General features: G+C 42.0%; 1 protein-coding gene across 3 annotated transcripts in view; it reads right to left on the minus strand.

The window, feature by feature from the left end:
• The window catches only part of LOC127607030 (receptor-type tyrosine-protein phosphatase gamma-like), a 399,557-nt gene that overhangs the window by 115,653 nt on the left and 258,328 nt on the right, over positions 1-25,576 (minus strand). For all 3 annotated transcript variants that reach the window (XM_052075037.1, XM_052075036.1, XM_052075038.1), the window contains one exon: positions 9,818-9,913. In XM_052075037.1, the coding sequence (XP_051930997.1) occupies positions 9,818-9,913 (96 nt within the window). The remainder of the gene's footprint in view (positions 1-9,817; positions 9,914-25,576) is intronic.

Below are 25,576 nucleotides of genomic sequence, written 5' to 3' on the forward strand. Positions count from 1 at the left end.
ATCTACGCAGTCTTGTTGTGAGTTTGTCCCCACGAAAGAGATATTTGCATTGATTGATTTCCACAAGCATTGAAGAGATGTTGGATATGGGCAAAGGTCCTGTAACCTCCAGAGAATAGCTATTTACAACTGGGGGGGAAAAAATAGATGACAGATTTGGATAAGATAAGATATCCTTTATTTGTCCCACACTGGGGAAATTTACAGATACAATACAGGCTGATTAATACAGCGCTTTCACAACAGCGGCAGCTGTAACAAAGCACTTAACAAAACAGTTAACATAAATTAAAATAATAAACACAACACATAACATAAAACATGGACAATCGTGCAGTCCTAACCACTTTCCCGTCATAGCCTTTTGTGTTTGAAGCAGTTTGAGATGAAAGAGGAGAGAATCAAAGTGATCCTTTAGCTAGTGGATCAGAGACGTCATGCACACGTCGGCTACAAGCTAAGTTTCAAAGTCAACAAGAAGCTGTAGCATCCTTTAACGAAAAAAGAGATTGGTTCACTTCGCCTGTCCCATGGAAATCCATTTCAATTCCAAGCGGCGACTCTCATTTCCAATGCTTTGCGCCAATGCTCCTCTCTCCTCAACTTCAGCAGCCATCCATCCAGCCGCACCAACGGCGACTGTCCAACAGCGCCGACATCTCCACTGAACAAAACGGGGTTGTGACAAATGCTGCCCATTACAGGCACAAAAAACACAAGCGCCCCATGTCTGTCCAGCACCGACATTCAATGGCGCCGACATTCCTCCCAATCAAAATCTGTGCTGGTACAGGCGTGCTGCTGAGAAGGCGCAACCACCAAGCACAGATACTTCTCCTTTGACGAATGTTGTGGCCAAAAAACGCTGAAAACAGTCCATATCAGGTCCACACGATGAAACAACAAACGTGACAAAACAAAAAGACGAAAACAACAAAAAAGCAAGGCTCTCGAAAAGCACTTGCCAAAGGCTGCCTACTCGGACGCCATCTTGGAAAAAAAAAATTCTGTTGCCATACTACAGTTTACACACACACACACACACACACACGCATTTATGTTCATGTGCAATTCTACAACACCTTGGAAACCTAGGAAACGTAAATAATTAAATCAAATGGTTGACAAAATCAGAAGAAGCACAGCAATTATGCTCTTCAATGCAGCATGAAGAGTGCAGAATAATTACGATGAATAAACAGGAGTAATCACCGTGCTCTCAGAGACCCACTCCCACTGAGTGAAGTCGTGTTGTTTCTTCTTTGCCATGAGTTTGTGAAACTTTTTTTTTTTAATGAAAAGTGAGCAAGGTGATTAGCGAGCCAATAAGAATGGTGTCTGTAAAGCTAGAGCTAACTAGCGCTACGCGACACTCTCAGAACATAGACAGCTTCTATGTAGCTTAGAGCATTACACTTTACATACTCGCAAGCTACTGCTGAATTGCATAAGGACATGTTTTCTGCCGAGGTGGTCTCTCTTCCAAACTTTGTGAGTTCACAGGTTGCACATCCTTGAAAGAAGTGTGGACATGTAGCCAATATTTTCGAATCTGTTCTCAAACTTGGCCCTCGCTCTAACAACGCCTATAAATCCACACACTATAAATAATGTAAAATAAAGCTTGAGCGCAAATGGCCTGTGACTAAACTCGAGGTCTTCCATTGGGCTTGATGCGATGGTTTGCTGAAATCCGAAAACACAACTTTCTACAGCCTGAATAAAATAGGTCCCCCCATTCAGCTCACAATAGCATGCAAATTGTTTATTTGTTGTTTTTTTTTTCAGAAGATACAGCTCATTAGGGACAAGATTAAAACCCAGTCTAATCCTGTGATTACTGATGTTAATAGGGGTGTTACAGTTGATAATTGTCTGGCAACCCTCTCTCATTTTATAAAAGTATCCTTTGAATGCTTTAAACCCATATCTCACTGCATGGCAAAGGTTTGCAAGTGTGTGAGCACAAAGCGAATGTTGTTTCTATGTCAGGGTTCGTTCTTGCTTTTTATCTACTTTAAAGACCACAACACATCAAGTCATAGCCAATTTGCAACTATCTGCAAAGGATGACTGTTTACTGTCTCAGTGCCTTTGAGTAGCCCTTGGCCACACAAAAAAATAAAGCATGAGAGAAATTAGCATAGCATCCATACAGTATGAAGGAAAAAGCGGCAGATGAATAATTTATTCATAACAAATGCATTTCATTCGTATAATGGAGGACACATTGAACATATGTACATACTATAACCCCCCCTCCCACACCCACCCCCACCCCCCCTACACACACACAATTAGTCCCTAAATCCTTTGAGTATTGTATCATTCAGCACGGTGACTGGGTTTGATTCCAGCTCCGGCCTTCCTGTGTGGAGTTTTCATGTTCTCCTCATACTTGCGTGGGTTTTGTCCGGGTTCTCTGACTTCCTCCCACATACCAAAAACATGCATGGCAAGCTGATTGAACACACCAAATTTTACCTAGGTGTGAGTGTGAGCGCGAATGGTTGTTTGTTTCTGTGTGCCCTGCGATTGGCTGGCAACCGGTTCAGGGTTGCCCAAAGACGGCTGGGATAGGCTCCAGCATCCCCGTTACCCTAGTGAGGATAAAGTGGTTCAGAAAATGCATGAATGAATGAATGGGTCCAGAAATGCTTGGTGGCATACTTACTGATTATGCAATTAATTCTAATTTCACCAAAAAATGAATTATTATATTTTAATGTAGGTACAATGGGCCCTATTTACATGCTCCACGTGAGTCCAGTGCAGAGCGCAGTCTAACTTTGAGGGCTATCTACTGCCAGTAAGTACTATTTTGATTTGCATGGGTCTAGAAATGCTTTACGTCACACTTGGTATTGATGCACTTCAGTCTTATTCCACTATAAACTGAGAATTATTATATTGACAATCGTACATTGGGTCCTGTTGTTGTGCTCAACGCGAATATAGTCTAATTATTAGACTATACTTTCAGGGGTGGGCAATTATTTTTTGCATAGGGCCACATGAGAACCAGCAAATATTATGGAGGGCCGGATCAAAAGGGTGAACTAAATTCGACATAATATTAATTGGATTTCTTTATTTAAAAAGCAGTATTTAGCATTTTTTGGCAAGTTTTTCAGACTTTAAGAGTACATTATTCCGTCGTATAGAACGGGATTTGCTTGACTTGGCGCTACTGCGGGCTTCCGTATCGTCTCCCCCTTCCTCCCTATGCTCTGCAACTTCAAGTAACTGTGCCACCTGGCGTTGAAATGCCTGTCATTACAAGTTCAAATGAAATGAATGCAGTCGAACCTTAATTGTGTACCAACCTTCAGGGGGCCGGATTAAAAAGACCAACGGGCCGGATTTGCCCACCTCTAGATAGAAGCCATCCTCTCAGCAAAAATGACATTCTTTGAGTCACCCCCCTCATCACCACATACAAACATGCACAAAAAATAGAGATAAAGAAAACATAAATGAATGCCAAATATCAATACTATAGGACTGGATTTGATCAGATCTTGGTCCATAGAGAGTGTGAGTGGGTGTGGGTGTGGTGCGGCGATCCTACGTCGCAAGGTGACGTGCAGAAGCAGTGTGGTGGTGAGAACATGGGTTAACGGCGCCAGCTAACTCCATAACAGCGCTTTTTCAAATCAGACAATGATGACGAAGATGTGCAAATATTCATGCGGGCACACACACACACACACACACACACACACACACACACACACACACACACACACACACACAAAATATGTCACATAACTTACATTTTTGGGTCAATAAAAAACAGAAAGAACTAAGTGGTGTGATTGGGAAAGGATATTATGGGGAGTAACTTAAGTCTAATACAAGAGAAGTAAAAACATGACAGGCTGCGGGAAAATGAGGAGAACGGAAAGAAAGGAGGACAATGGGAATTAGTTTTTTATTATTAATGTTTATCTCTGAAAGCCCACAGGCTCGTCCCCGGAGATCCTCCGCCATGTGGCCTCCTAACACATTGTCCTACTCTTTCAATAACCACTACTTTCTCTTCACATCCCCACTTTCTCACTGTCTCTTTGTTCATTCTTCCCCACAGCTCAGTTTTCCTCTCTCTCCAGGGACAAGCAACTAGAGTGAGAACAAACATCGAAGAAAATATATAAAGATGATGGTACAATGTGACATGTCCTCATTTCTGTCATTCTACCACTTTTTTTTGCTATCATGCAAGTTTTCCCCTCCCACTATCATCCATCCTATGCTTATGTTCAATGTGCAGTACCCTCTGAATTCTGCATTCCTTCGAGACATGTCTCCTTCTATTGAATAGCGCTAACTGCTGAAACATCAACCAGTACATGACATATGAAGGTTGTACTTATTTCAAAGAAGATGCTTTAAGTTACTCATTAAATCGGTGATCAGTATGACAGACTTAGTCAAGTTAAACAAGACAAGGATACATTTGAAAATAAATTCTGATGATCGTGAGATTTATTTTTGAGCTAGCACTTAGGAAAGAGTGGGCCTTGGCTCAACATATATATATTATATCTATACTTTTGTTTCGATGGGACAATTCCACATTCAGTAAGTGTATGCAAGACAGAAAGTAATTTTGACATTTTGCGTGGTAAAACAAGGCCTCTGCTAATAAGATAAGATAAAGGATATCTTATCTTAATTAATAATGAAACTCATTCATGAAAGGAGGGTGGACTTGGCAGTCAAACAACGGCTGGATTTGGATTTGCTGTTAGCACGCAAAACTGCATTCAAACTCCTTAAACTCATTGGATCAACAATTGCAATACTCTTCACAGTTTGAGTTGCCAAATTGAGCGGCATAACATATTGGGTTGCCTTTAGTGACCTCATACAGCATTACCTCTTCTTCTATAATGCTCCCAAATCCAGGTTGGGCATTATTTAGGCAGTTAAACCTTGTATTTGGTTAAAAAAAGAAGATATTTAATAAAAGTTTCCATAATACAAATTACTTTTGAACAGCTGGATTTCAACGCTGCCTGAGAAGAGTTCCAACATTTCTAATGCGTGTGCTGAGCAGTTATTTGCTAAAAGTCACTAACAGGGTGTTCACACGATAAACATTTGCTCCGGTGCTGCGTCGGTGCTACCACACTCGAGCGGTCACATGTGTAAAGTTACACCGGTGTAGCCCCTTAAAACAGCTTACTCCGGAGCTAATTTTTAAACCAACTACCTGAGCTAAATGCTCATTTGCGGGGCAGCCACGATGTAAAATGGTACGTGTGAACGCTACAATTTGCTCTGTTGCAAATGCTCGTTTGCGGGGGAGTAGCCTCGCTACGCATGAGAAGAGAATTGAGAGCTGAGTAAATCATTTTGGCATTGCAGTTTGTCTGAGCCAGCATTTCTGGGATCCCAAAATATTATTTTGGGTCGGTTCTAACCCGACAACAGACGACAACATGAAAAGAACTACCGTTTCTTTATGAACAATGGTAATGGATTTGTCCGATTCTGATTGCAACCAATGCTCAGACACGGAGCCATCAAATGGATCCTCTACCCGCTGCCTTTCACTGGTAGGTAGCGGCAAAGAGATTATCAGACGAGTTGAAAAAGAAAACCTTTAAATGATTATATAAAATTACATTCAGCTTTTTGGCTGTCACACTGCTCCAATGCACAGTAAAATTTACACTATCCAAGGAAAACTCTCGCAACAGCATCTGTTCCTTAAAAAAACATGCAGTAGAAGGCCTGCTTCTAACACCATTAATGAAAACACCAAACACCTCGTGCAGGCATTCACGCAAAGCCAAAGAAAATGATCAAGATGCAGTCAGAAAGGGTAAAGATTTCTCTCTCTCTCCAAACGTGCCACTGAATCTGAGATTTTGTTGAGTTCCAGTGCTGCCCTCCTTTTCCTATCTTTGCATTAACATCTGCTCTAGAAATGTTGTGTTTTTATCAATGGCGGTTCAATCAGGCCTTCTATTCAGGGCTTCTATTCAGAGTCGATAATGTTTTTGAGAAATCCGCCATTGACAGAGTAAAATGTACTGGAGCAGTGTGATGGCCATAAAGCTCAATCTAGTGGCAAAAAACTGGGTACAGAAAAAAACTTTTTCCCGGGTGACAAATTCGCAATGCTGCTTCATTGTCAAATTGCCAAGCTGTGCACAATAAAATGATATGCTTGCAAAAACCTGCAAAGCCTAAACTGTCAAATGCTGATGGCCTCATGTCTTTCTGAATAATAGCTGAAACGAAATAGAAAAAACAAAGAAATGTAAAATGTCTTTCGGGACACCCTACGTATGTACTCCCAATAAATAATATGTTCTATTGTAGTCAATATGTGAAACATTTTGATGGTTCCTTATTGGAGCAGTTTGAACTCAAATAAAGTAGCATGTACGGTGACAAATATAATAGAAATGAAGCAGACAGAGCTGTCAGACAAGTCATGAAATCAATCAGTGCTGACATACACCAGAATAAAACATGCTTATTGCTTCATTTTCTTCCTCTACATCCGTTTCAACAGCCCTTTAACGTTTCTCAAAATAACGGTTCCTGAAGACCAAGATGATCTCTCTTTTTAGATTCAAATGGGGTGGATGTGAAAAATAATTTTGTAAAAGGATAATTATTAGATGAATATCTCGCAAGAAAACATTGCTGCTGGTGGAGGCAAGCAACGAGTGACAAACAGCGCAAGCAGTCATGGAAATGAGCAAATACAGCTGTTTACCATTGCTATTTTTTCCAATCAGGGAAAGCGGTGTGGTCTCATGCTCGGTCATAAATGTGTGATTCCTGTGCTCAGCCAACCTGATGGGGCCAATTTATCCGGTAAGACATGGCTGTAACTAACTCGCCACACTGAGGTAAATGGTGACACTGTGAAAATACACTGATGAATTGAGACATATACACACGGCAGCTTAGGAATGAATCGGCACACAAGTAAGAAAGAACTTTGTAAGAGGAAAAACAAAAATAGAGTTAAGAGAGAGTACCATTTTTTTCTCACTATGAGGCGCACCTAAAATCATTCAATTTTCTCAAAAGCTGACCGTGCACCTTATAATCCAATGTGCCTTCTATAAGGACCAATATTCTGATTTCTAGGATGAGGTACCGTATTTTCACGACTATAAGGTGCCATTAAAAGTCTTAAATTTTCTCCAAAATGGACAGGACGCCTTATGATGCGGAGCGTCTTCTGTATGCGCTGAGTTCCGAAATCAGACTGACAGCCGACACGCTGTTTATATAGAGAAAAGGCGGAAGTGACTGTAGCCAGGCATGCGGGAAAGAAGTCGGCCAATCATGGAAGGGTGGGCGTGTATATATACATATATGGAGAGGGCAAGAGACAGAGACAGAGAGAGAGAGAAGGCAGACGTGAGAGAGGACAGGCATGCTAGGGAGCAGTCCGCCAATGGGTTAAGGGTGGGCGTGAAAGTGGACGCTAAAGGGACGCCACAAGCATTGTTGCAAAACAACTCCGGTTTTGGTTTCTAAGAACCCCCGAAAATAAATTTGACAAAGAGACACGCCTACGAAGCTCACTTCAAACTTTAAGCCATCGGTTATGCTTTTGGCATGCGTGCCCATCTCACAGCAGCGGTGAAAAACCAAGTCAAGCAAATGAACTCTGAGCTTGCCGTTATTCCCGGAGGCTTGACTAAAGAACTCCAACCACTGGACATCGGCATCAACCGGGCATTCAAAGTAAAGTTGCGAACGGCATGGGAACAATGGATGATCGATGCCAAAAACAACTTTACAAAGAGTGTGAGGCAGCGCTGGGCGAGTTACGACACAATTGGATTGTGGCTGCTTGGACGAACGTGTCTGCTTGCACTGTTGTTCGAGTTTTTGGCAAAGCCGGCATCATTTCTGTGGAGCCACATGGCAATGAGAGTGACTCTGACAACGAGAGGGAACGCGGCATTTTTGATGGATTACGGTACTTGCACAATCGTTCAATTCTTTCTACACACACGCGCGCTGCCACCATGTTTCGCTCTGTTCTTTACTTTCAAATGTGGGAAAGCTTCACACGAGAGAAATGTTGACTTTGCTGTTGCTGCTCCTTCTTTCCGCTCGGCAATGCGTAGCAACTCACACTTTAGAAGTGATGCATTCAATAACAACTGGGATGTGCAGTCCTCTGCTTCTGATACAGAGGATGAGGACTTTGATGGATTTCTGGGTGATGATTGATCGAAAAACGTGAGAACATTGTACGATGGCTAAATAAAATACACCCGAACTCAGTTCTGCTTTCGTTGCCTTTTTAAAAGTGTTTTAGCGTGTATCCGTGTATGCTTCAAGCTAACGTGTTAGCGTGCGCGCAGGCATGCTGTATGTTTAAGCTGGCGTATGTTTTACTACTGTAAAACTGGACCCAATAATACAGTGCGGTTTGTCTGTGTAAAATACAGAAACGACACCCATTAATGAGACTGCGCCCAACCGTACGGTGCGTCGAATTGTCGTGAAAATACGGTATATGAAATGTTCTGTAAAGTCCTTAGTTACAGCTGCAGTGGTTGTCAAAGTGATATATAAATAAATAAATCTATTATATTGCATTCCCTTCAGTGTAGCTCCATCTAGTGGATGCATGGCACAACCGCAGTCACAATTCTAGCTTCTATTCTATGTGCCCTATATGTGAAAACAGTTTGAAAATAGGCCATTCATTTAAGGCGTGTCTTATACTCCGGAGCGCCTCATACTACGGAAAATATGGTACACAAAGTAAAAGTGTCAAAGTAAAATCAGATCAAAAGCATGAAGCATGTTTAACTGCACAAATGCTAGAGAGCTTTGCAGTCCCAGAAAGTGTTAGAAGCTGGTTAATGGACCAAGTAAAAACCTACTTAGGGAATTGATAATCTTAAATGAATTTCATCACAATTGAGGGTGACAATAACCTCTCCGGAAATAACTCAACCAGCATGAAAACTGGAAACAACTTGAAATTATCTTTCAAAAGGGGAACATATACGTGTGTATTATTTATTTATATATATTTTTTAGCATAGCATAACAAGATGACAGTTTAAAATGAGAAAAGTCAATGATACAGTCCTACGTCACACCAAATACTAGTTCTCATAAGAACTGATGAAATGCAATCATGCTAAAAGCAACGTAGCTCTGACCAGCATCTACGCAGTCATATTCAAGCATATAAGAAAACCACTTGTCATTAACTGTGTATGGGGAAAAAAAAACAAACAAAAAAATATATATTTCACATGCAGGAAGTTAAATTATAAGTAGAGCAAGGACAAAAAGACTATCACAAAGGCTAAGCTAACACTCTCATTGTGCCCTCTAGTTTTTCCCCCCAGATTTCTCAAAATGAATAAAATAGTGCAGACCATGTAAAAAATATGGCATTATGTGCACTGTTTATCTTTTCTCTTCTTCATGAAAATACCCACATAAGACTATTTCACATTCATGTCAAAGTCAAGCCAAATGTATTTATTTAGCCCTTAATCACTGAAAAGTCTCAAAGGGCTTCACAAGCCTACAAATAACAAATATTAATGACATCCCCTTCACACGAAACAACTCAATGAGATATCAATGTTTGCTGTCAAACAACAACATTGTAAACCTCCCTTGGAAATTGAGTCTACAAGGCTCAAGCACACCTCTATTATTAAGCAGAGATAATCAAGACAGTGTGCAAACGCAACTGTGTGCGTTTGATGAGAAATGATGTATCTGTTAGCTTTCACACTCAAGCACACATTTACCATTTGGACTGATAACGATCGAGGGGAACAAAAAGAACTCTAACCTGAAGGAAAATTGCCATAGCTGCGATGATTCTCTTCTCTCTAAGTGCAGTACTGAGGCTGTCGAAGTCATCAGAGTTGTACATGTAGATTTGCATCTGTCAGAGAGCACAAAGCAAAAAAAGTGTTAGTTTCAATACAATATTTTGGAAAATTATAGCAATAAAATTTTGCAGAACAAAGCTAAGCCTGTTAAGTCATGCCAAATAATAGTACAGAACCCTCGTTTATCACGGGGGTGACGTTCTAAAAAGAACCCGCCATAGGTGAAACCCGTGAAGTAGTCGGTGTAACTGCTTCAAAAGGTTTTCCTCCTAGTTTAGAAAGACTTGAGGAGTAGATAATTTCAACAGCCTTAATAGTCCACACGTCCAACACTGATGCTCACCATTTTTGGGTGAAAAACTCTGACAATAAACAATTACACAATGTACAACATTAGGTAGGTTGCATCTCGACAACTTAAAACACATTAGTCATGGCCATTTTGCCTTCTAAACAGACATTTAGTTGGAATTAGAAGAAATTGAAGCTCTTGCCAAATGCATCTCACACTTAAGTCTCTTTCCTCAAATTGATCTTCAGTCCTAATCAACATTAACCACTTCCTGCCACTAAATGCAACCCTCAAATATCATTGCAAGGGGCAAATTATTTTTAGCAAATAACATACATTGTCATTTTACCATGATGTAGAAAGGTCCATGATTTTAATATTGTCAAATCTCGTTGTTCGAGCATCTCTGTTTTTGACCAAATCGGTTTTCGACCATAAAATTCGAGAAAAGCGGTTTTCGACCAAACTGAGCAAACCCGAATATGCCACTTAACTCCTCTCGGCTTCCTGACACCTCGTGTAGCGTTCATTGTGAGCAGACGTGTTTGTCGTGATTTACACAAATCTGTCTATTTTTATGTTATTTCTGCAAAGTGTATTAGCCTCTAATCATGGGCTAATACAATTGTTTCGTATTTCGAAAAAAACGCTTTTCGAACAGCCTTCTGGAATGGATTATGGTCAAAAACCGAGGTATGACTGTATGATCATGAACTTAGAATCACAACAGCTTTATTTATTAATTTATCTATAATTATGATACAATACTATGCAATATTGTACAATGGAATGAAACCAAATAAATATTTTCTTTGATGCAAACGTCACTCAACATTATCAATCAACTTTAATAGCCTAGCCCTCGGGCAACCAAAAATGTCCTTCCACCTTCGACATGCATTGTACGGAGCTATCCTAAATGATTTGTTTGTCTTTTTTTTCTTTATTTATCTTGTTTTATGTTGAGGGACCTGAGTTCAGACCCTAGATTCACCATGTTGACATATTTGCCTTTCTCGCGAACAATTACCTAGACTCATCACACGTCAACTCAGTCTACAATTGAATTTTTTTTTTCAAAACATCTCGAATGGAAGAAGAGAAATACCAGAGGAACTGACTCAGTAATCCTCACAGCCTTAAGGTGTTATTGAGAGTAAACATTATGCATGACCTTTTAGCCTCTGCTGTTTGGATTTCCACAGTGCAGCACTGAGACTTGCTGAATTCAAATCTTTTTTCCACAGCTGGAGATGAGACCTTTATGTGAGGAAGTTATGACTCCTATGTAGATAGATTTGAACATGAACGTCTAACAAAAATGCAATTTATTTTTTGATTAGAAAAAACACACACACGCACACAACAATTAAATGAAGAAGCATGATTGAATTTTAAGGCATCACAGTACAATACACAGAGATGATTGTAGTTTTTGAAATACAAATCTAAGAATGATATCTTGGGAATGCTCCTCACTTCAACAGCATTGCCAAACATAATGTTTCCAGCTGTATAAAATGAAAGGTTTACGTACACCCATTTACTTGGTAAACTGTGCAGACATCATGCTGGTAAACTGCTTTTAATTATCATGCATATATTCGTGTGTGTGTGTGTGTGTGTGTGTGTGTGTGTAAATATATATATATTTATAAGCCTGTAAACGATCCTGATCGTTTAAATCAGGGGTGCGGGAAGAGGGAAACAGCTAAAACATGCAGGCTTGTGGCCCTCATAAACTGAAGTTCCCCACCCTTGGTCGAATGGCACATTTTATTCTATTACTCCCGATCGAGCAACGAATGAATTTTCCAAACCCATTTCCAATGAAGTTGGGAGTTTGTGTCATGTGTAAATAAAAATAGAATGAATTCATTTGCAAATCCTTTTCGACCAATAGTCAATGAATAAACGACAGACAAGATATTTTATGTTGAAAATGATTGAATGTTATTATTTTTTTAAATGTCTCATCTATGTAATAAATTCAATGGAATATAGTTTGAAAAGGATGGCAAATGATTGTTTTCTGTTTTGTTTACATTTCACACATTTTGATTATGGTTTGTACTTTAAATAGCAAGTGATTAAAGCTACAAGCTTTATAAGATGCAACTCCAATGTCTGGACTGTGCGAGAAACTGATCAGAAATACAGATGGAAATGGCACAATGTGTCAGAAACAATTTCCTGAATTTAGGTCGCTCTTTGTCACATATTAAATTCAACTTGTGTGGAATTTAAATTTGAAGACTTAAAGGTTGTGTGTCATTGGTATTTGAATTTCAATTGAAAGTAATCAATATTGTTTCAACATTATTTTAGTCATTTCTTTACACATTTCTATTGTGCAGACAAATAATCTGCGTGAGATACTTAAGTGTTTATTTGAGGCTTTACCAGAGGCTTATCTCGAAAGCACCAAAAATCTGTTACATGTACCGTATTTTCACGACTATAAGGCACCATTTAAAGTCTTAAATTTTCTCCAAAATGGACAGGACGCCTTATGATGCGGAGCGTCTTGTGTATGCGCCGAGTTCCAAAATCTGACTGACAGCCGACACGCAGTTTATATAGAGAAAAGGCGGAAGTGACTGTGGCCAGGCATGCGGGAAAGAAGTCGGCCAATCAGGGAAGAGTGGGCGTGTATATATACAATGAGAGGGAACGCGGCGTTTTTGATGGATTATGGTACTTGCACAATTGTTCGATTCTTTGTACACACACACGCGCTGCCACCATGTTTCGCTCTGTTCTTTACTTTCAAATGTGGGAAAGCTTCACACGAGAGAAATGTTGACTTTGCTGTTGCTGCTCCTTCTTTCCGCTGGCAATGCGTAGCAACTCACACTAGCATGTGATGCGTTCAATGACAACTGGAATGTGCAGTCCTCTGCTTCTGATACAGAGGATGAGGACTTTGATGGATTTCTGGGTGATGATTGATCGAAAAACGTGAGAACATTGTACGATGGCTAAATAAAATACACCCGAACTCAGTTCTGCTTTCGTTGCCTTTTTAAAAACGTGTTTTTAGCTTGTATCTGTATGTCTTGGCATGCTACCGTATGCTTCAAGCTAACGTGTTAGCGTGCGCGCATGCATGCCGTATGTTTAAGCTGGCGTATGTTTTACCACTGTAAAACTGCGCCCATTGGTACAGTGCGGTCTGTCTATGTGTAAAATACAGAAATGTCACCCATTAATGAGACTGCGCCCAACCGTACGGTGCGTCGAATAGTCGTGAAAATACGGTAGTTAATTCACAGGTTGAATTAAATTATTTCTACATCTTTATTTAATTTATTGAACACAGATGCCTTACAGTAAACGTCATGTGAATTATTATTTTATGTTTTGCACAAAACAAGATAGTCAATACTATTGTGAAATGGACATGAATGGCGAGTTGTCGATACACACGCTTCTGTGAAACCCACACAAACGCAATCACTGGTCAAACACTCCTCTGGTAGTTTGTTGTCATGGTGATGAAGAGGCATGACACACATTTCTATGCACACAGTGTGAGAAATACATTATTGACAGTTGTGTGTGCAAAATACATATTTGCTCAGCATGCACAATATCATTTGCAATGTAAGGGAACACATTCCTGTCTCCCACACCAGGAGTAATTTTGGTCATGCCAACAGCAACACTGGCAATACACAACTTTGATCCTGTTTCTTTTGTGAGATAATCCTCACATAAAAAGCTTGGGTGGCTTTTTTTTAAATCATTTGCATCATAAACAATTGTCAAGCAGCCTGACGTAGACAGTGTGGTAAATCTAAAGCTCCCTGAGATCACCCAACTGCAAGAACAGATCCTTTTTATGTTAACTAGATTTAGTTATAGCTATGGAGTGGATAGTTGTGCTTTGCAAATAAGTCACTGGAAAGCACCTACTCAACAATTACAATATCCTGAACCAAGGTATTTGCTGTAATGATTTAACTTAGGTTTCATGACAGAAAGGCACAATAATGACATCAAATACACTGGTGATGGCATTTCATGAATGAAGGTGTGGAATTCAGAAAATGAATGAAATGCTGAGCGAGGCAGCAACTGACCTTAAAGCTAAGATCATGGCGAGAATGAAAGCTGGGCAAACTAGAAACCGATTACAACCGATTACTATGTGAAGTACCACCTGAAAGTCTAATGGAAAGTGTGAATGCAGCACTGAGGGCAATCCCTACCGTAACAATCACGGAAACCAATGAGCCGATATACGCTTAAGCATCAGTAATCCTCGAGATGCTTGGCTATAAGAGCAACCATGGGAGCCATAAGGTATGTTACCCACCATGGAAAAGACGGTTGGAGGCTAAGATCAAGGTGGCCCGAAAAGATGTGAGTCAATTGACGGAGGCCCAGAGAGGTGTGATGAAAAGCCCGATACCCGAGAGGTACATCCAGATGACCATACCTGAAGTACTCGAAACTGCCAAACAAAGGCTCCAAGCCTCGTCCAGCCGCCTAAAGCGGTATACGAAAGAGAATGAGGCCAGACGAATAAACAGGCTGTTCGCAACACAACCTGCGAAAGTGTACGCTCAGTGGCAGGGTCCTAACAACAGAGCTGACCCACCAAGACTGGAAACTGAAAGGTACTGGAAAGGCATATGGGAGAAGGAGGTTGCACATAACAGCAGTGCACAATGGCTGGTGACCCTGAGAGAGGAGCACAGCAACCTCCCTGAACAGAACCCAGTTACCATAACAGTGGCAGACATACAGGAAAGAGTCTCAGATATGAAGAACTGGACAGCACCAGGCCCGGACATGGTCCACACCTACTGGCTAAAGAAACTCACAGCACTCCATGAGCGCATAACAGTACAAATGAACCAGCTGCTGAGGGATGGGACTCACCCAGAATGGCTAACTGAAGGGCGAACGATCCTGATCATGAAGGATCCCTCGAAGGGTGCAGCCCCATCCAACTATCGGCCAATAACCTGTCTCTCCACAACATGGAAGCTCATGTCAGGCATCATTGCGGCTAAGATAAGTGGACACATGGATCAATACATGAACAAAGCGCAGAAGGGCATTGGTAGAGATACCAGAGGAGCCAAACATCAGCTCCCGGTTGACAGAACAGTCGCACAAGACTGTAGGTCCCCACTGTAGGAACCTGTGCACAGCTTGGATTGATTACAAGAAAGCCTATGACTCGATGCCACATACATGGATCACTGAATGCTTGGAGTTGTATGAGGTGAACAGGACCCTAAGAGCCTTCGTTGCGAACTCGATGAGGATGTGGAAAACCACACTTGAAGCCAATGGCAAGCCACTTACCCAAGTGTCCATCAAATGTGGCATATACCAAGGTGATGCACTCTCCCCACTGCTGTTCTGCATAGGACTGAACCCCCTAAGCCAAGTAATCACCAAGACAGGCTATGGATACCGCCTCAGAAATGGAGCTACAATCAGTCACCTCCTCTACATGGATGACATAAAGCTGTATGCTAAGAGCGAAAGGGACATAGATTCCCTGATCCACACAACCAGGATCTACAGCAGCGACATCGGGATGTCATTCGGGCTTGAGAAATGTAGCCGGATGGTGACTAAGAGAGGAAAGGTAGTCCGCATTGAAGGGGTCTCACTCCCTGAAGGAACAATAGCAGACATTGAGGACAGCTACAAGTACCTTGGTATACCACAAGCCAATGGCAACCTCGAACTGGCAACAAGGAAAGCGGCTACGGCCAAATACCTCCAGCGAGTGAGGCAAGTCCTAAGAAGCCAGCTCAATGGCAAGAATAAGACCCGGGCAATAAACAGCTATGCCCTGCCAGTGATCAGATACCCTGCAGGAATAATAAGGTGGCCAAAGGAAGAGATCCAGACCACGGACGTTAAGACCCGAAAGCTCCTAACCATGCATGGAGGGTTTCATCCCAAATCCAGCACCCTGAGATTGTACGCAAGCCGAAAGGAAGGAGGCCGGGGACTCGTGAGTGTGAGAGCCACTGTCCAGGATGAAACATCCAAGCTCCATGAATACATCAAGGAGAAGGCTCCAATGGATGACGTACTCAGAGAATGTCTCAGACAATGGGGAACAGAAGATGAGGCGCTGGAAGAGGGACCATCATGGGAGGACAAGCCCCTACACGGGATGTACTACCGGACCATAACTGAAGTGGCTGATATCAAGAAGTCCTATCAGTGGCTAGAAAGGGCTGGCCTGAAGGACAGCACAGAGGCACTCATCCTGGCTGCTCAGGAGCAGGCCTTGAGCACCAGAGCCATCGAGGCCCAGATATACCACACCAGACAAGACCCAAGGTGTAGGTTGTGCAAAGAGGCACCTGAGACGATCCAACACATAACTGCAGGGTGTAAGATGCTGGCAGGGAAAGCCTACATGGAACGCCATAACCAGGTGGCTGGCATAGTCTACCGAAACATCTGTGCGGAGTATGTACTGGAAATCCCGAGGTCAAAATGGGAAACACCTCCGAAGGTGGTGGAGAATGACAGAGCGAAGATCCTGTGGGACTTCCAGATCCAGACTGACAAGATGGTAATGGCGAACAAACCAGATATCGTGATCATAGATAAAGGGCAGAGGAAAGCCGTTGTAGTGGATGTAGCGGTCCCAAGTGATGGAAACATCAGGAAGAAGGAACATGAGAAACTCGAGAAATACCAAGGGCTCAGAGAGGAGCTGGAGAGAGCCTGGAAGGTAAAGGTGACAGTCGTGCCTGTGGTGGTCGGAGCACTCGGGGCAGTGACCCCCAAACTAGATGAGTGGTTGCAACAGATCCCGGGAACAACATCGGACATCTCAGTCCAGAAATGTGCAGTTTTATTTTGGGCTGTTATGGTTCCTCTGGGATGTATTAATTGTTGTGGCATGTACTCTTAGACAGAAAGTGTCTGAAGCTGTTGTTATTGCATTTCAGGTTGGACCATTGATGTTGTCACTTGCTCTGGTGTTTTATTTTTTCACTTTAAATTGTCATACAATATAGGATTGGGCATCTAGGTATTTAAAATGTGGTCACGACATCAAGCGTTCTTCACTTCCTTTTGCATTCTGATCTCTGTTACTTGGTATTTTTGTGTTCTGCTGTTTACATTTTTGTGTTCTGTTGTACACATTGTAATTTTAGAAATATAGACTCTCTGTTTTTCCACTTACTTGTACAGTGTCTGCTTCTGGGTTGAAATTCTGTTCCGCAGGTGCCAGAAGTGTTATGCACATGTGCAAAATAAATAAAGTTATGGTTGAGCAACAATGATGGCTTACTCCTATCAACTTATTTTACACCGAATGTAAAAATGTTTTTTACACCCTTAAGATGACTGATAAACATCCTCAAGAGTGTGTTTTACCCGGAGAAGACATTCTGTATAAACAGCATCATGCATATTATCCCTCCAATATCTTATGAGTCTATCCTGCCAGGATTGACTTGTAACATTAACATTTGTAAAATATAAATTAAGGTTTTCCTGCATTCACCGTCAAGATCAATTCCCCAGCTCCAAAGGGGATGACAGAGGAGAGCTATTCCACAAATACTGCTATGCATAATATCAGAACTGTCTTTGCACTGTATTTCGTCTCAATCAAACATACAGACTACCAAATGAAGTTTTGAAAAAAAAAATCTAACTTCTCCTTCCTTATTTCTTGTGTAAAGGTTTATGTTTTTATTAGTTTTTCAAACCCTGTGCCGTGGCACACAGATGTGCTGTGTACTGTCGATCGCCTGGAAGAATAATCATGTAGTACTCTTCCATGCCAGTAGGGAGCAGCAGCAGCTAGGAAATTGCCTTATGCTTGGAGACAAGCAAAGTTTCCGACGCGAGGCAATACAATAAAAGTATCTTTCATTTAGATTTAGGTTTACTGGAGATGCAATGGCACCGATGTTCCCTCGAAGCTGCACAACTGCACACTTGTCGCACACTAAGTGCAGAAGAAAATCTATCCAGCGCATTGAACGCACTGCAAATGAATTAGATAACTTTTTTTCTGTATCAATTTGCTGTGTAATTCAGTGAGTGACACGTGATCAGTCATCACACGATACGATGCAATGACGCTCTGCAGCCAATCACGGCATTGACAGGCCAGTACTTGCGCAGGTTCTCTGCTCCATAACAATAACAGTGCGGCGGTGATAAGTGACGCTAATGCTAATCCATTATCATGGCGAAACGACTGGGCAGTGACTGTGATACATAGTGATGGGACGATGATACCTCAAGGAGTGTTGAGGTATCAACATATGTTATATTTTATTTTTTATAAAACACTGCACACTTCACAAACTGTGTCAGCACTGTATTGACACTGTGTTGGTCACTCAATAGTGATCCCTGCAGTAGTTATAAAATCATTGCAAGTAAGGAAATTCCTTGTTGGTATAAATGTTAAAATGAGTTGGTATGTAAAATATAGCAAATTTGAGTTACAATTTTTAACTTATGTAGAACATTTCTGTTAAATCACTTGAAATAAAAGAGAAAAACGTGATTAGTTTATGAATTTTTATTGAGGAACAAAGGTTTTTGGAGTGCCTTTGCTCCAAAGGGATTTCTCCTCTTAGACACCAGCTCCCCAGCCTGAGGAAATAGTCTTTCACTTGGTTTAGACGACGATGGTGAGCAGAAAGTTGATGCTGATGTGGATATGTTTTCTGGTTCTATTTCCAATATTGTAAAGGGTCTTCTGGGTGTGTTTGCTTCTGACAGGCAGCGTTGGACTTCAATTATGGAGGATCTCACAATTATAAGATCAAATGAATAACGCAACTGTAAGGCTCTTTAATTGACTATCATATGTATTACAGACCCGGTAGTCCAGTGGTTAGCACGTTGGTTTCACAGTGCGGAGGTACCGGGTTCGATTCCAGCTCCGGCCTCCCTGTGTGGAGTTTGCATGTTCTCCCCGGGCCTGCGTGGGTTTTCTCCGGGTGCTCCGGTTTCCTCCCACATTCCAAAAAAAACATGCATGGCAGGCTGATTGGACGCTCTAAATTGTCCCTAGGTGTGAGTGTGAGCGCGGATGGTTGTCCGTCTCTGTGTGCCCTGTGATTGGCTGGCAACCGATTCAGGGTGTCCCCCGCCTACTGCCCGGAGACAGCTGGGATAGGCTCCAGCACCCCCCGCGACCCTAGTGAGGATCAAGCGGTACGGAAGATGAATGAATGAATGAATGTATTACAGGTCATTCACTTGATAAACTGATGAAGTGGGTGCAATGTGCCACCGTAAAAAAAAAAGTATATAATATTAAACAATGCTCACAGGAGAAAAAGTTTTACCAAGATCAAAATTATTCCACACTGGGGAAAACTTCTGAGAACGATCCATAATTTCGCAAAACTCCACCCAACAAACCCACGACATGTTGATACAGTTTGTTTCCTTATAAACACACTGGCGCTGCACATTCAAAGGATTCTGTATCTGTATTGGTCACGTGATTCTTTCTTAAAGCAATACACACAGCGTTACGGGCTCTCAGCACTGTGCTGATGCATCGGTGTCGCTCGTCCCATCACTAGTGATACGTCGACTCCCCAAACCAAAAAAGAATGACCCTCTTTTAAGTTGGAATGGCTGTCATAGTATGTGCAAATAGAAGAACAACCAGTGAAACTGGGTGAGATATTTTCTTGTACGAGTGAAAAAGGTCTGCTCTCCAAAACATGCAGCAAAGCTTAAGCTGTAAGCCAATTTTATGATGGAAAAATACGGACTCAATGGAAGCTGGACTACCTCAAGCGACGTTTTCAGCAGAAAAGTCATTTGAATGATGTTGGAATTATACATAGACTCAAGATGGCAAAAGGGATTGGTGCAATTTTACGGGAGAGCGCAAACGACCGCGAGAAGAAAAAGAATCACCGGTACACAGAAAAAAAAATTAAGTTCTAATTGACTACATTTTACTTGCCATTAAAACAAATGTACCAAATATTGGATTGATGTTGATTTGCTTCTTATTCAATGTGCAATAATATTGCGTTAATTTTCAATGTTTAAAAAAAAAAAACGCTTATAGTAGCAATATAACACTTAATTGTTAAAATAAGCTTTTTTCACATTTTCAGGTCGTGGTGTGCCGCAGGATTTTTTTCAATGACAGAAATGTGCCTTGGCTCAAAAGAATTAAAAACACTGTATTAGAGTGATCGAACACAGAGGTGATGTAATGTAAAGCGTTGTAAATGTAAATGTAAAGTGTTCGGGAAGCTCTATCAGTTCACTGTTGTGAAAAATCAGGCCATCTGCAGGACTGACACTTCAATGTATCATTATTACAAATGGTTCGAAGGAAGTGTGTGTGTGTGTGTGTGTGTGTGTGTGTGTGTGTGTGTGTGTGTGTGTGTGTGTGTGTGTGTGTTGGGAGGATGGATATAGGGCTAATATTATGTGAAAGCTAAATATACAAGCAAACGTTACTAAATATTCTAAGACTCCAACAATTCCAACAATCTGGACCTGTGACATTAGACCCCAAACATGATATTATTTTCTGTTTATCAGTAAGGGCACATGTGTCAAACTCAAGGCCCGGAGGCCAGATCTGGCCCACCACATCATTTTCTGTGGCCCGCAAAAGCAAATCAAAAGCAAATCAAAGTTGTCAACTTTCATGATGCTTGCTAAAATCTCTCCCATAATTTCAAAGTGTCATTTGTAATAAATAAGAGTCATACTGTCTGCATTGTCTTGTTACCAAACCCCTCATTACAGTAACTTAAACAAATGGTGAATACATTGTTATTTCTTGACTTCCTTACATGGTTTCAGTTATAACAGCCCTCCAAGGGAAATTGTAACTAAAATCTGGCCCGCGACAAAAATGAGTTTGACAACTCTGAGTAAAAGGATTGGATGATCACATATATTTTGGATAAAAGGCATCTTCACAACACTCAACTCTATTTATAGAGTAGTCTAAAAACAACAAGAGCTCTATACTCTTGTTGTTTTGTACATAGAATACAAATCTGACATTTCAAAACAAATCACACTGTGCTGTTGACAGTCTTATCTAGCTTAAAAAAAACATTTCCAGTTTGCCATGGCAATATAAACAGGAAACTGGTCAGGCCAAACGAGACTGTCTTTGAAAATGGATGGATGGAGATCTATCTATCTATAAAGATATATATCTATACCGCTATATCATTCATTCATTTTCTGAACCGCTTAATCCTCACTAGGGTCGCAGGGGGTGCTGGAGCCTATCCCAGCTGTCTTCGGGCAGTAGGCGGGAGACAACCTGAATCGGTTGCCGGCCAATTGCAGGGATCACAGAGATGAACAACCACCCACGCCCACACTCACACCTAATCAGCTGACCATGCATGTCTTTGGAATGTGGGAGGAAACTAGAGTACCCGGAGAAAATCCACGTAGGCCCGGGGAGGACATGCAAACTCCACACAGGGAGGCCGAGCCCGAATCAAACCCGGCACCTCTGCACTGTGAAGTCGACGTGCTAACCACTGGACTACCAGGCCGCCTTGTACAGATATATCAATCTTCTAATCCGCTGATGCTCACAAGGGTCGTGGGCGTGCTGTAGCCTATCCCCGCTGTAGGTGGGGTACTCATCAACTCGTTGCCAGCCAATCGCAGAGCACGCTTTGACGAACAACCATTCGCGCTCACACTCACATGAGGGACAATTTATAGTGCTCCATTAACCTGCCATGCATGTTCTTGGAATGTGGGTGGAAACTGGAGTACCCGGAAAAAAAATCCACACAGGCAAAGGAAGGTCAGAGCCAGAATCGAACCCCGCACTTCTGCATTGTGATGCGGACGTGCTCACCCCTCGATCACCGTGAGCACACACACACACACACACACACACACACACACGCACACACACACACACACACACACACACACACACACACACACACACACACACACACACACACACACACAAAGAAACACCACACACAAAGAAACACCACAGAGAGAGACTGGAAGAGTGAGAGTAAGATGTAGTGGTGGATGTCCTTTGGCCACATCCAATGCTGATGACCGCCGTGAACAATGCTCTGAGACACCGGAGGATGAGGCACGTTTAAGGGAGGTGAGAAACGTGTAATGTCAGACCATTCACAACCGTTTACATTAGCGTGGCCTGACCACACCACCAGGTACAGGCTTCTCTTGCATGGGGCGAGGAGCATTTAAGCTGGACGAGGGACCAGGGGGCCTCAGCGCTGTTCTCGAATGAAAATCGATTCACACTAAGCAGAAATGATAGCCGTCAACAATGTTGGAGACATCAAGGAGAGCGCTACGCATCCGCCACTGTTGTCATCAGACAAGCTTTTGGAGGTGACAATGTTAGTGTGGGCAAGTGTGTCCGGTTAGTACAGAACTGCCCTCCACTTTGTGAATGGTACAGTGAGAAAGCTGAATAACACAATTAACCCAGTGATTGTGCCCCTAAATGAACAACACTGGCCTAACTTCATCTTCATCGACGACAATGCTCCAGCTCTTTGAGTTTGCATAATCAGAGAACAGCTTTTGGAAACTAGTTTATCTCAAATGGAATGGCCTGCACTTTCTCCAGAACTGAATCCGATTGAAAACGTGGGATCAGCTGAGACGTCGTGTAGAGCCTCGGAACTCTGCACCTCAGAACATCACAGACCTGAGGGCTGCCCTTCAAGAAGAGTGGGATGCCGTGTCTCAGCCTACAATAAGTCGACTTGTGAACAGCATGAGACGCCGTTGTTAAGCTGTAATTGATGCTCAAGGGTACATGATGAGTTATTGAGATGTTGATTGATGATGTTTGTTGTGGTGCAACCACATATACACTCCAGATGAGTCAGTGCCTTGCCAGTCATGAACCTCACCACATATCCCTGCTCAATAGTGTTTAAAAAAATGGCAGAAAGCACAACACAATCAGTAAGGAAAATAAAACATTTCACATCATCCCGTCATATATATCTATATATATATTGCGCGTCGTCCCGCACGCGGTCTGTCCTTCCGTCTATCCCTTTTCAAAACGTACCTACTTCACCGTGCCGCTGCGCGCCGCCACTGCGCGCCGCCACTGCGCCGCTCAGGCAGTGGCTCACTACGATCGCGCGGGCATCTTAGCGAAAAAATGTGGTCTACCCACAAGCATTGCAATGAAATTGTTCGTTATTTAGTAGAGCTAAACATCTCTTTATTTTCGCGATAAGCAATGAAGATGAACAAAAAGTTGAACCAAGCAACGACACTTTTGTGGGCCGAAGGCCCACCTTACCAGCCTTCCGCAGGAACTAGCTGATGAGCCGCCCGGAGGGCGGCGAACCACCACCTTACCAGCCTTCCGCAGGAACTAGCTGATGAGCCGCCCGGAGGGCGGCGAACCAGCTAGTACATACATCTGTCAACTATCTCTTTCTGATACATGCACACACTGGACAATGTGCCTTGCAAAATGGCAACAACTTATTCTAACTAAAACCGTCAGTGTATAATACCTGAAATATTTACAGATTTTAATGAAGACATTCTAGAAAAAAAGACTTAATCAAACTGGAACAATCATCATAAATACAGGAGGTGGTTGATTCCAGCCCTTGAAGGTTACGTTCCAGTATGGGCTATTTATAAAACAGCCGACATACAAGATGAATGTCTTTACCTTGGTTGTATTGTCAAAAGCACTTAACAGTATTACCCTTCCTGTCATTCACCTACTGTATGCATAAATACACTCAAACACAGATGGCAGTGGCTCTCAAGCAACGATCTCATTGCAGGAAATAAGTGGTTGACAGTCTTGCTTCAAGGACACTTAGACACAAGCTTCAGATCTCAGCAGATGGTTTCATTCCAAAGCATGTTTATGAAAGACCTTTTTGCTTCCACTTTGGGCAGAACGGTTTAATCAGTTGTGAATAGATCTGTCAAGGATCACATATCACAGAAGTCTCTTGTTATCAAACAATGGTTAAAAAAATACAAGTGCCTGGACAGAATACCTCGGACTGCTTCCATGCTTTTCATGCAGTGCCAAGTGTCTCCTGGGACAATTCTGCTGCTTCGGGATGAAAATGTAAAGTAGGCAGTACTCTGGGAGAGCTGACAATGCTGTCATGACCCCGCTGAGAGTGTTGCAAAAACTGGGCCTAGCAGCCAGTGATCTGCCCCCGAGGGAGTGACAGATCTGAAGTGACACAAGCAAGGCTTTTTTGTGAAAACGGACAACCAATGCACCCTACGGCGCAACCGTCCTTGCAAAGAGCAAAGAATGAAGACATCAAGAAGGTCTGATGCAGTTTTTCTCTCGCAAGTGCACAACACTATAGCTTCAAATCCCCTGTCCTCTGTCAAAGCTGGACAATTGTTGTCCATTGTAGAAGGTCAGACATTGTAGTGCTGCTTGCCACAGTTGCAGCACACATGCTGCCTTTCATCTAAATCAGTGCAACAGAGGGAAAATGTGGGGAGGAAGCTGAACAAACTGGGTTAGTTATAAGGTAATGTTCAGAGCACACTGTGATCTCAATCTATCTTAGAAACCCAACTGAAATGCCTTAAATGAGGAATGACCTGGGGAGTAAGCTGTGGCGTTTTCAATTTCATGATGTTACTTTTTCATGAAAATGAGGAGGGCTAAAAAAAGAAGAAAAATAAATAAGTCGACATGGTTGCACCTCTCAGTTGCAATATTAAAAAAAAATAATAATAATAATAATTTATTTCCGTACTCAGAAACTGGAGCGGCATCCAATTTCCCACAAGGCAACATCAGGCTTTTGAAGAATTGTTTGAATTGAATTGAATACAATTGTACTGTCAAATGTGCTGTACGTTTGTGTAACATACATTTTTTGTGCCATTGAGACAGGCAGGAAATAATGACAGTATATTATGAATACAATGAGCCTTGTCTCAGGGCAAGGTCAATCATAAATGAACAGCATGAAACAATTGTAGTGGATCATTGTATTCATCATTCATGTCGCAAGGTTGAATGCAAAGTGTAACATGAGAGCAAATACAACATGACAGAAGTATACTATAAAAATATAGTGACTGGTAAGAATACTGAGGATGCACACCTCAGATCAATAGCGGAGAAGTGCAAGCCCACTTACCATTATTCAATACGGTTATTGACAAAGCAGTTACTGTAGATCAGGCATGAGCAACTGGCAACGAGTGGGCTGCATATGCTGCCACCCTCGCTCAGCTCGGCTCACAAGTATTTGGATGCCATGTGAATCAAGTGCAACTTGTAATGACTCAAATAACACACAACGGGAGATCTAAAAACGGGAGTAGCTTATTATCCGTTGCCCATATTCAGGCAGGAAAATGAAGCCATGGTCTAAACTGGCCATACCACAGGTCAAATGGTCTGACTGACGGACTGATGATGATG

This window comes from Hippocampus zosterae, chromosome 9 (assembly GCF_025434085.1).
Source record: "Hippocampus zosterae strain Florida chromosome 9, ASM2543408v3, whole genome shotgun sequence".
Taxonomy (NCBI): Eukaryota; Metazoa; Chordata; class Actinopteri; order Syngnathiformes; family Syngnathidae; genus Hippocampus; species Hippocampus zosterae.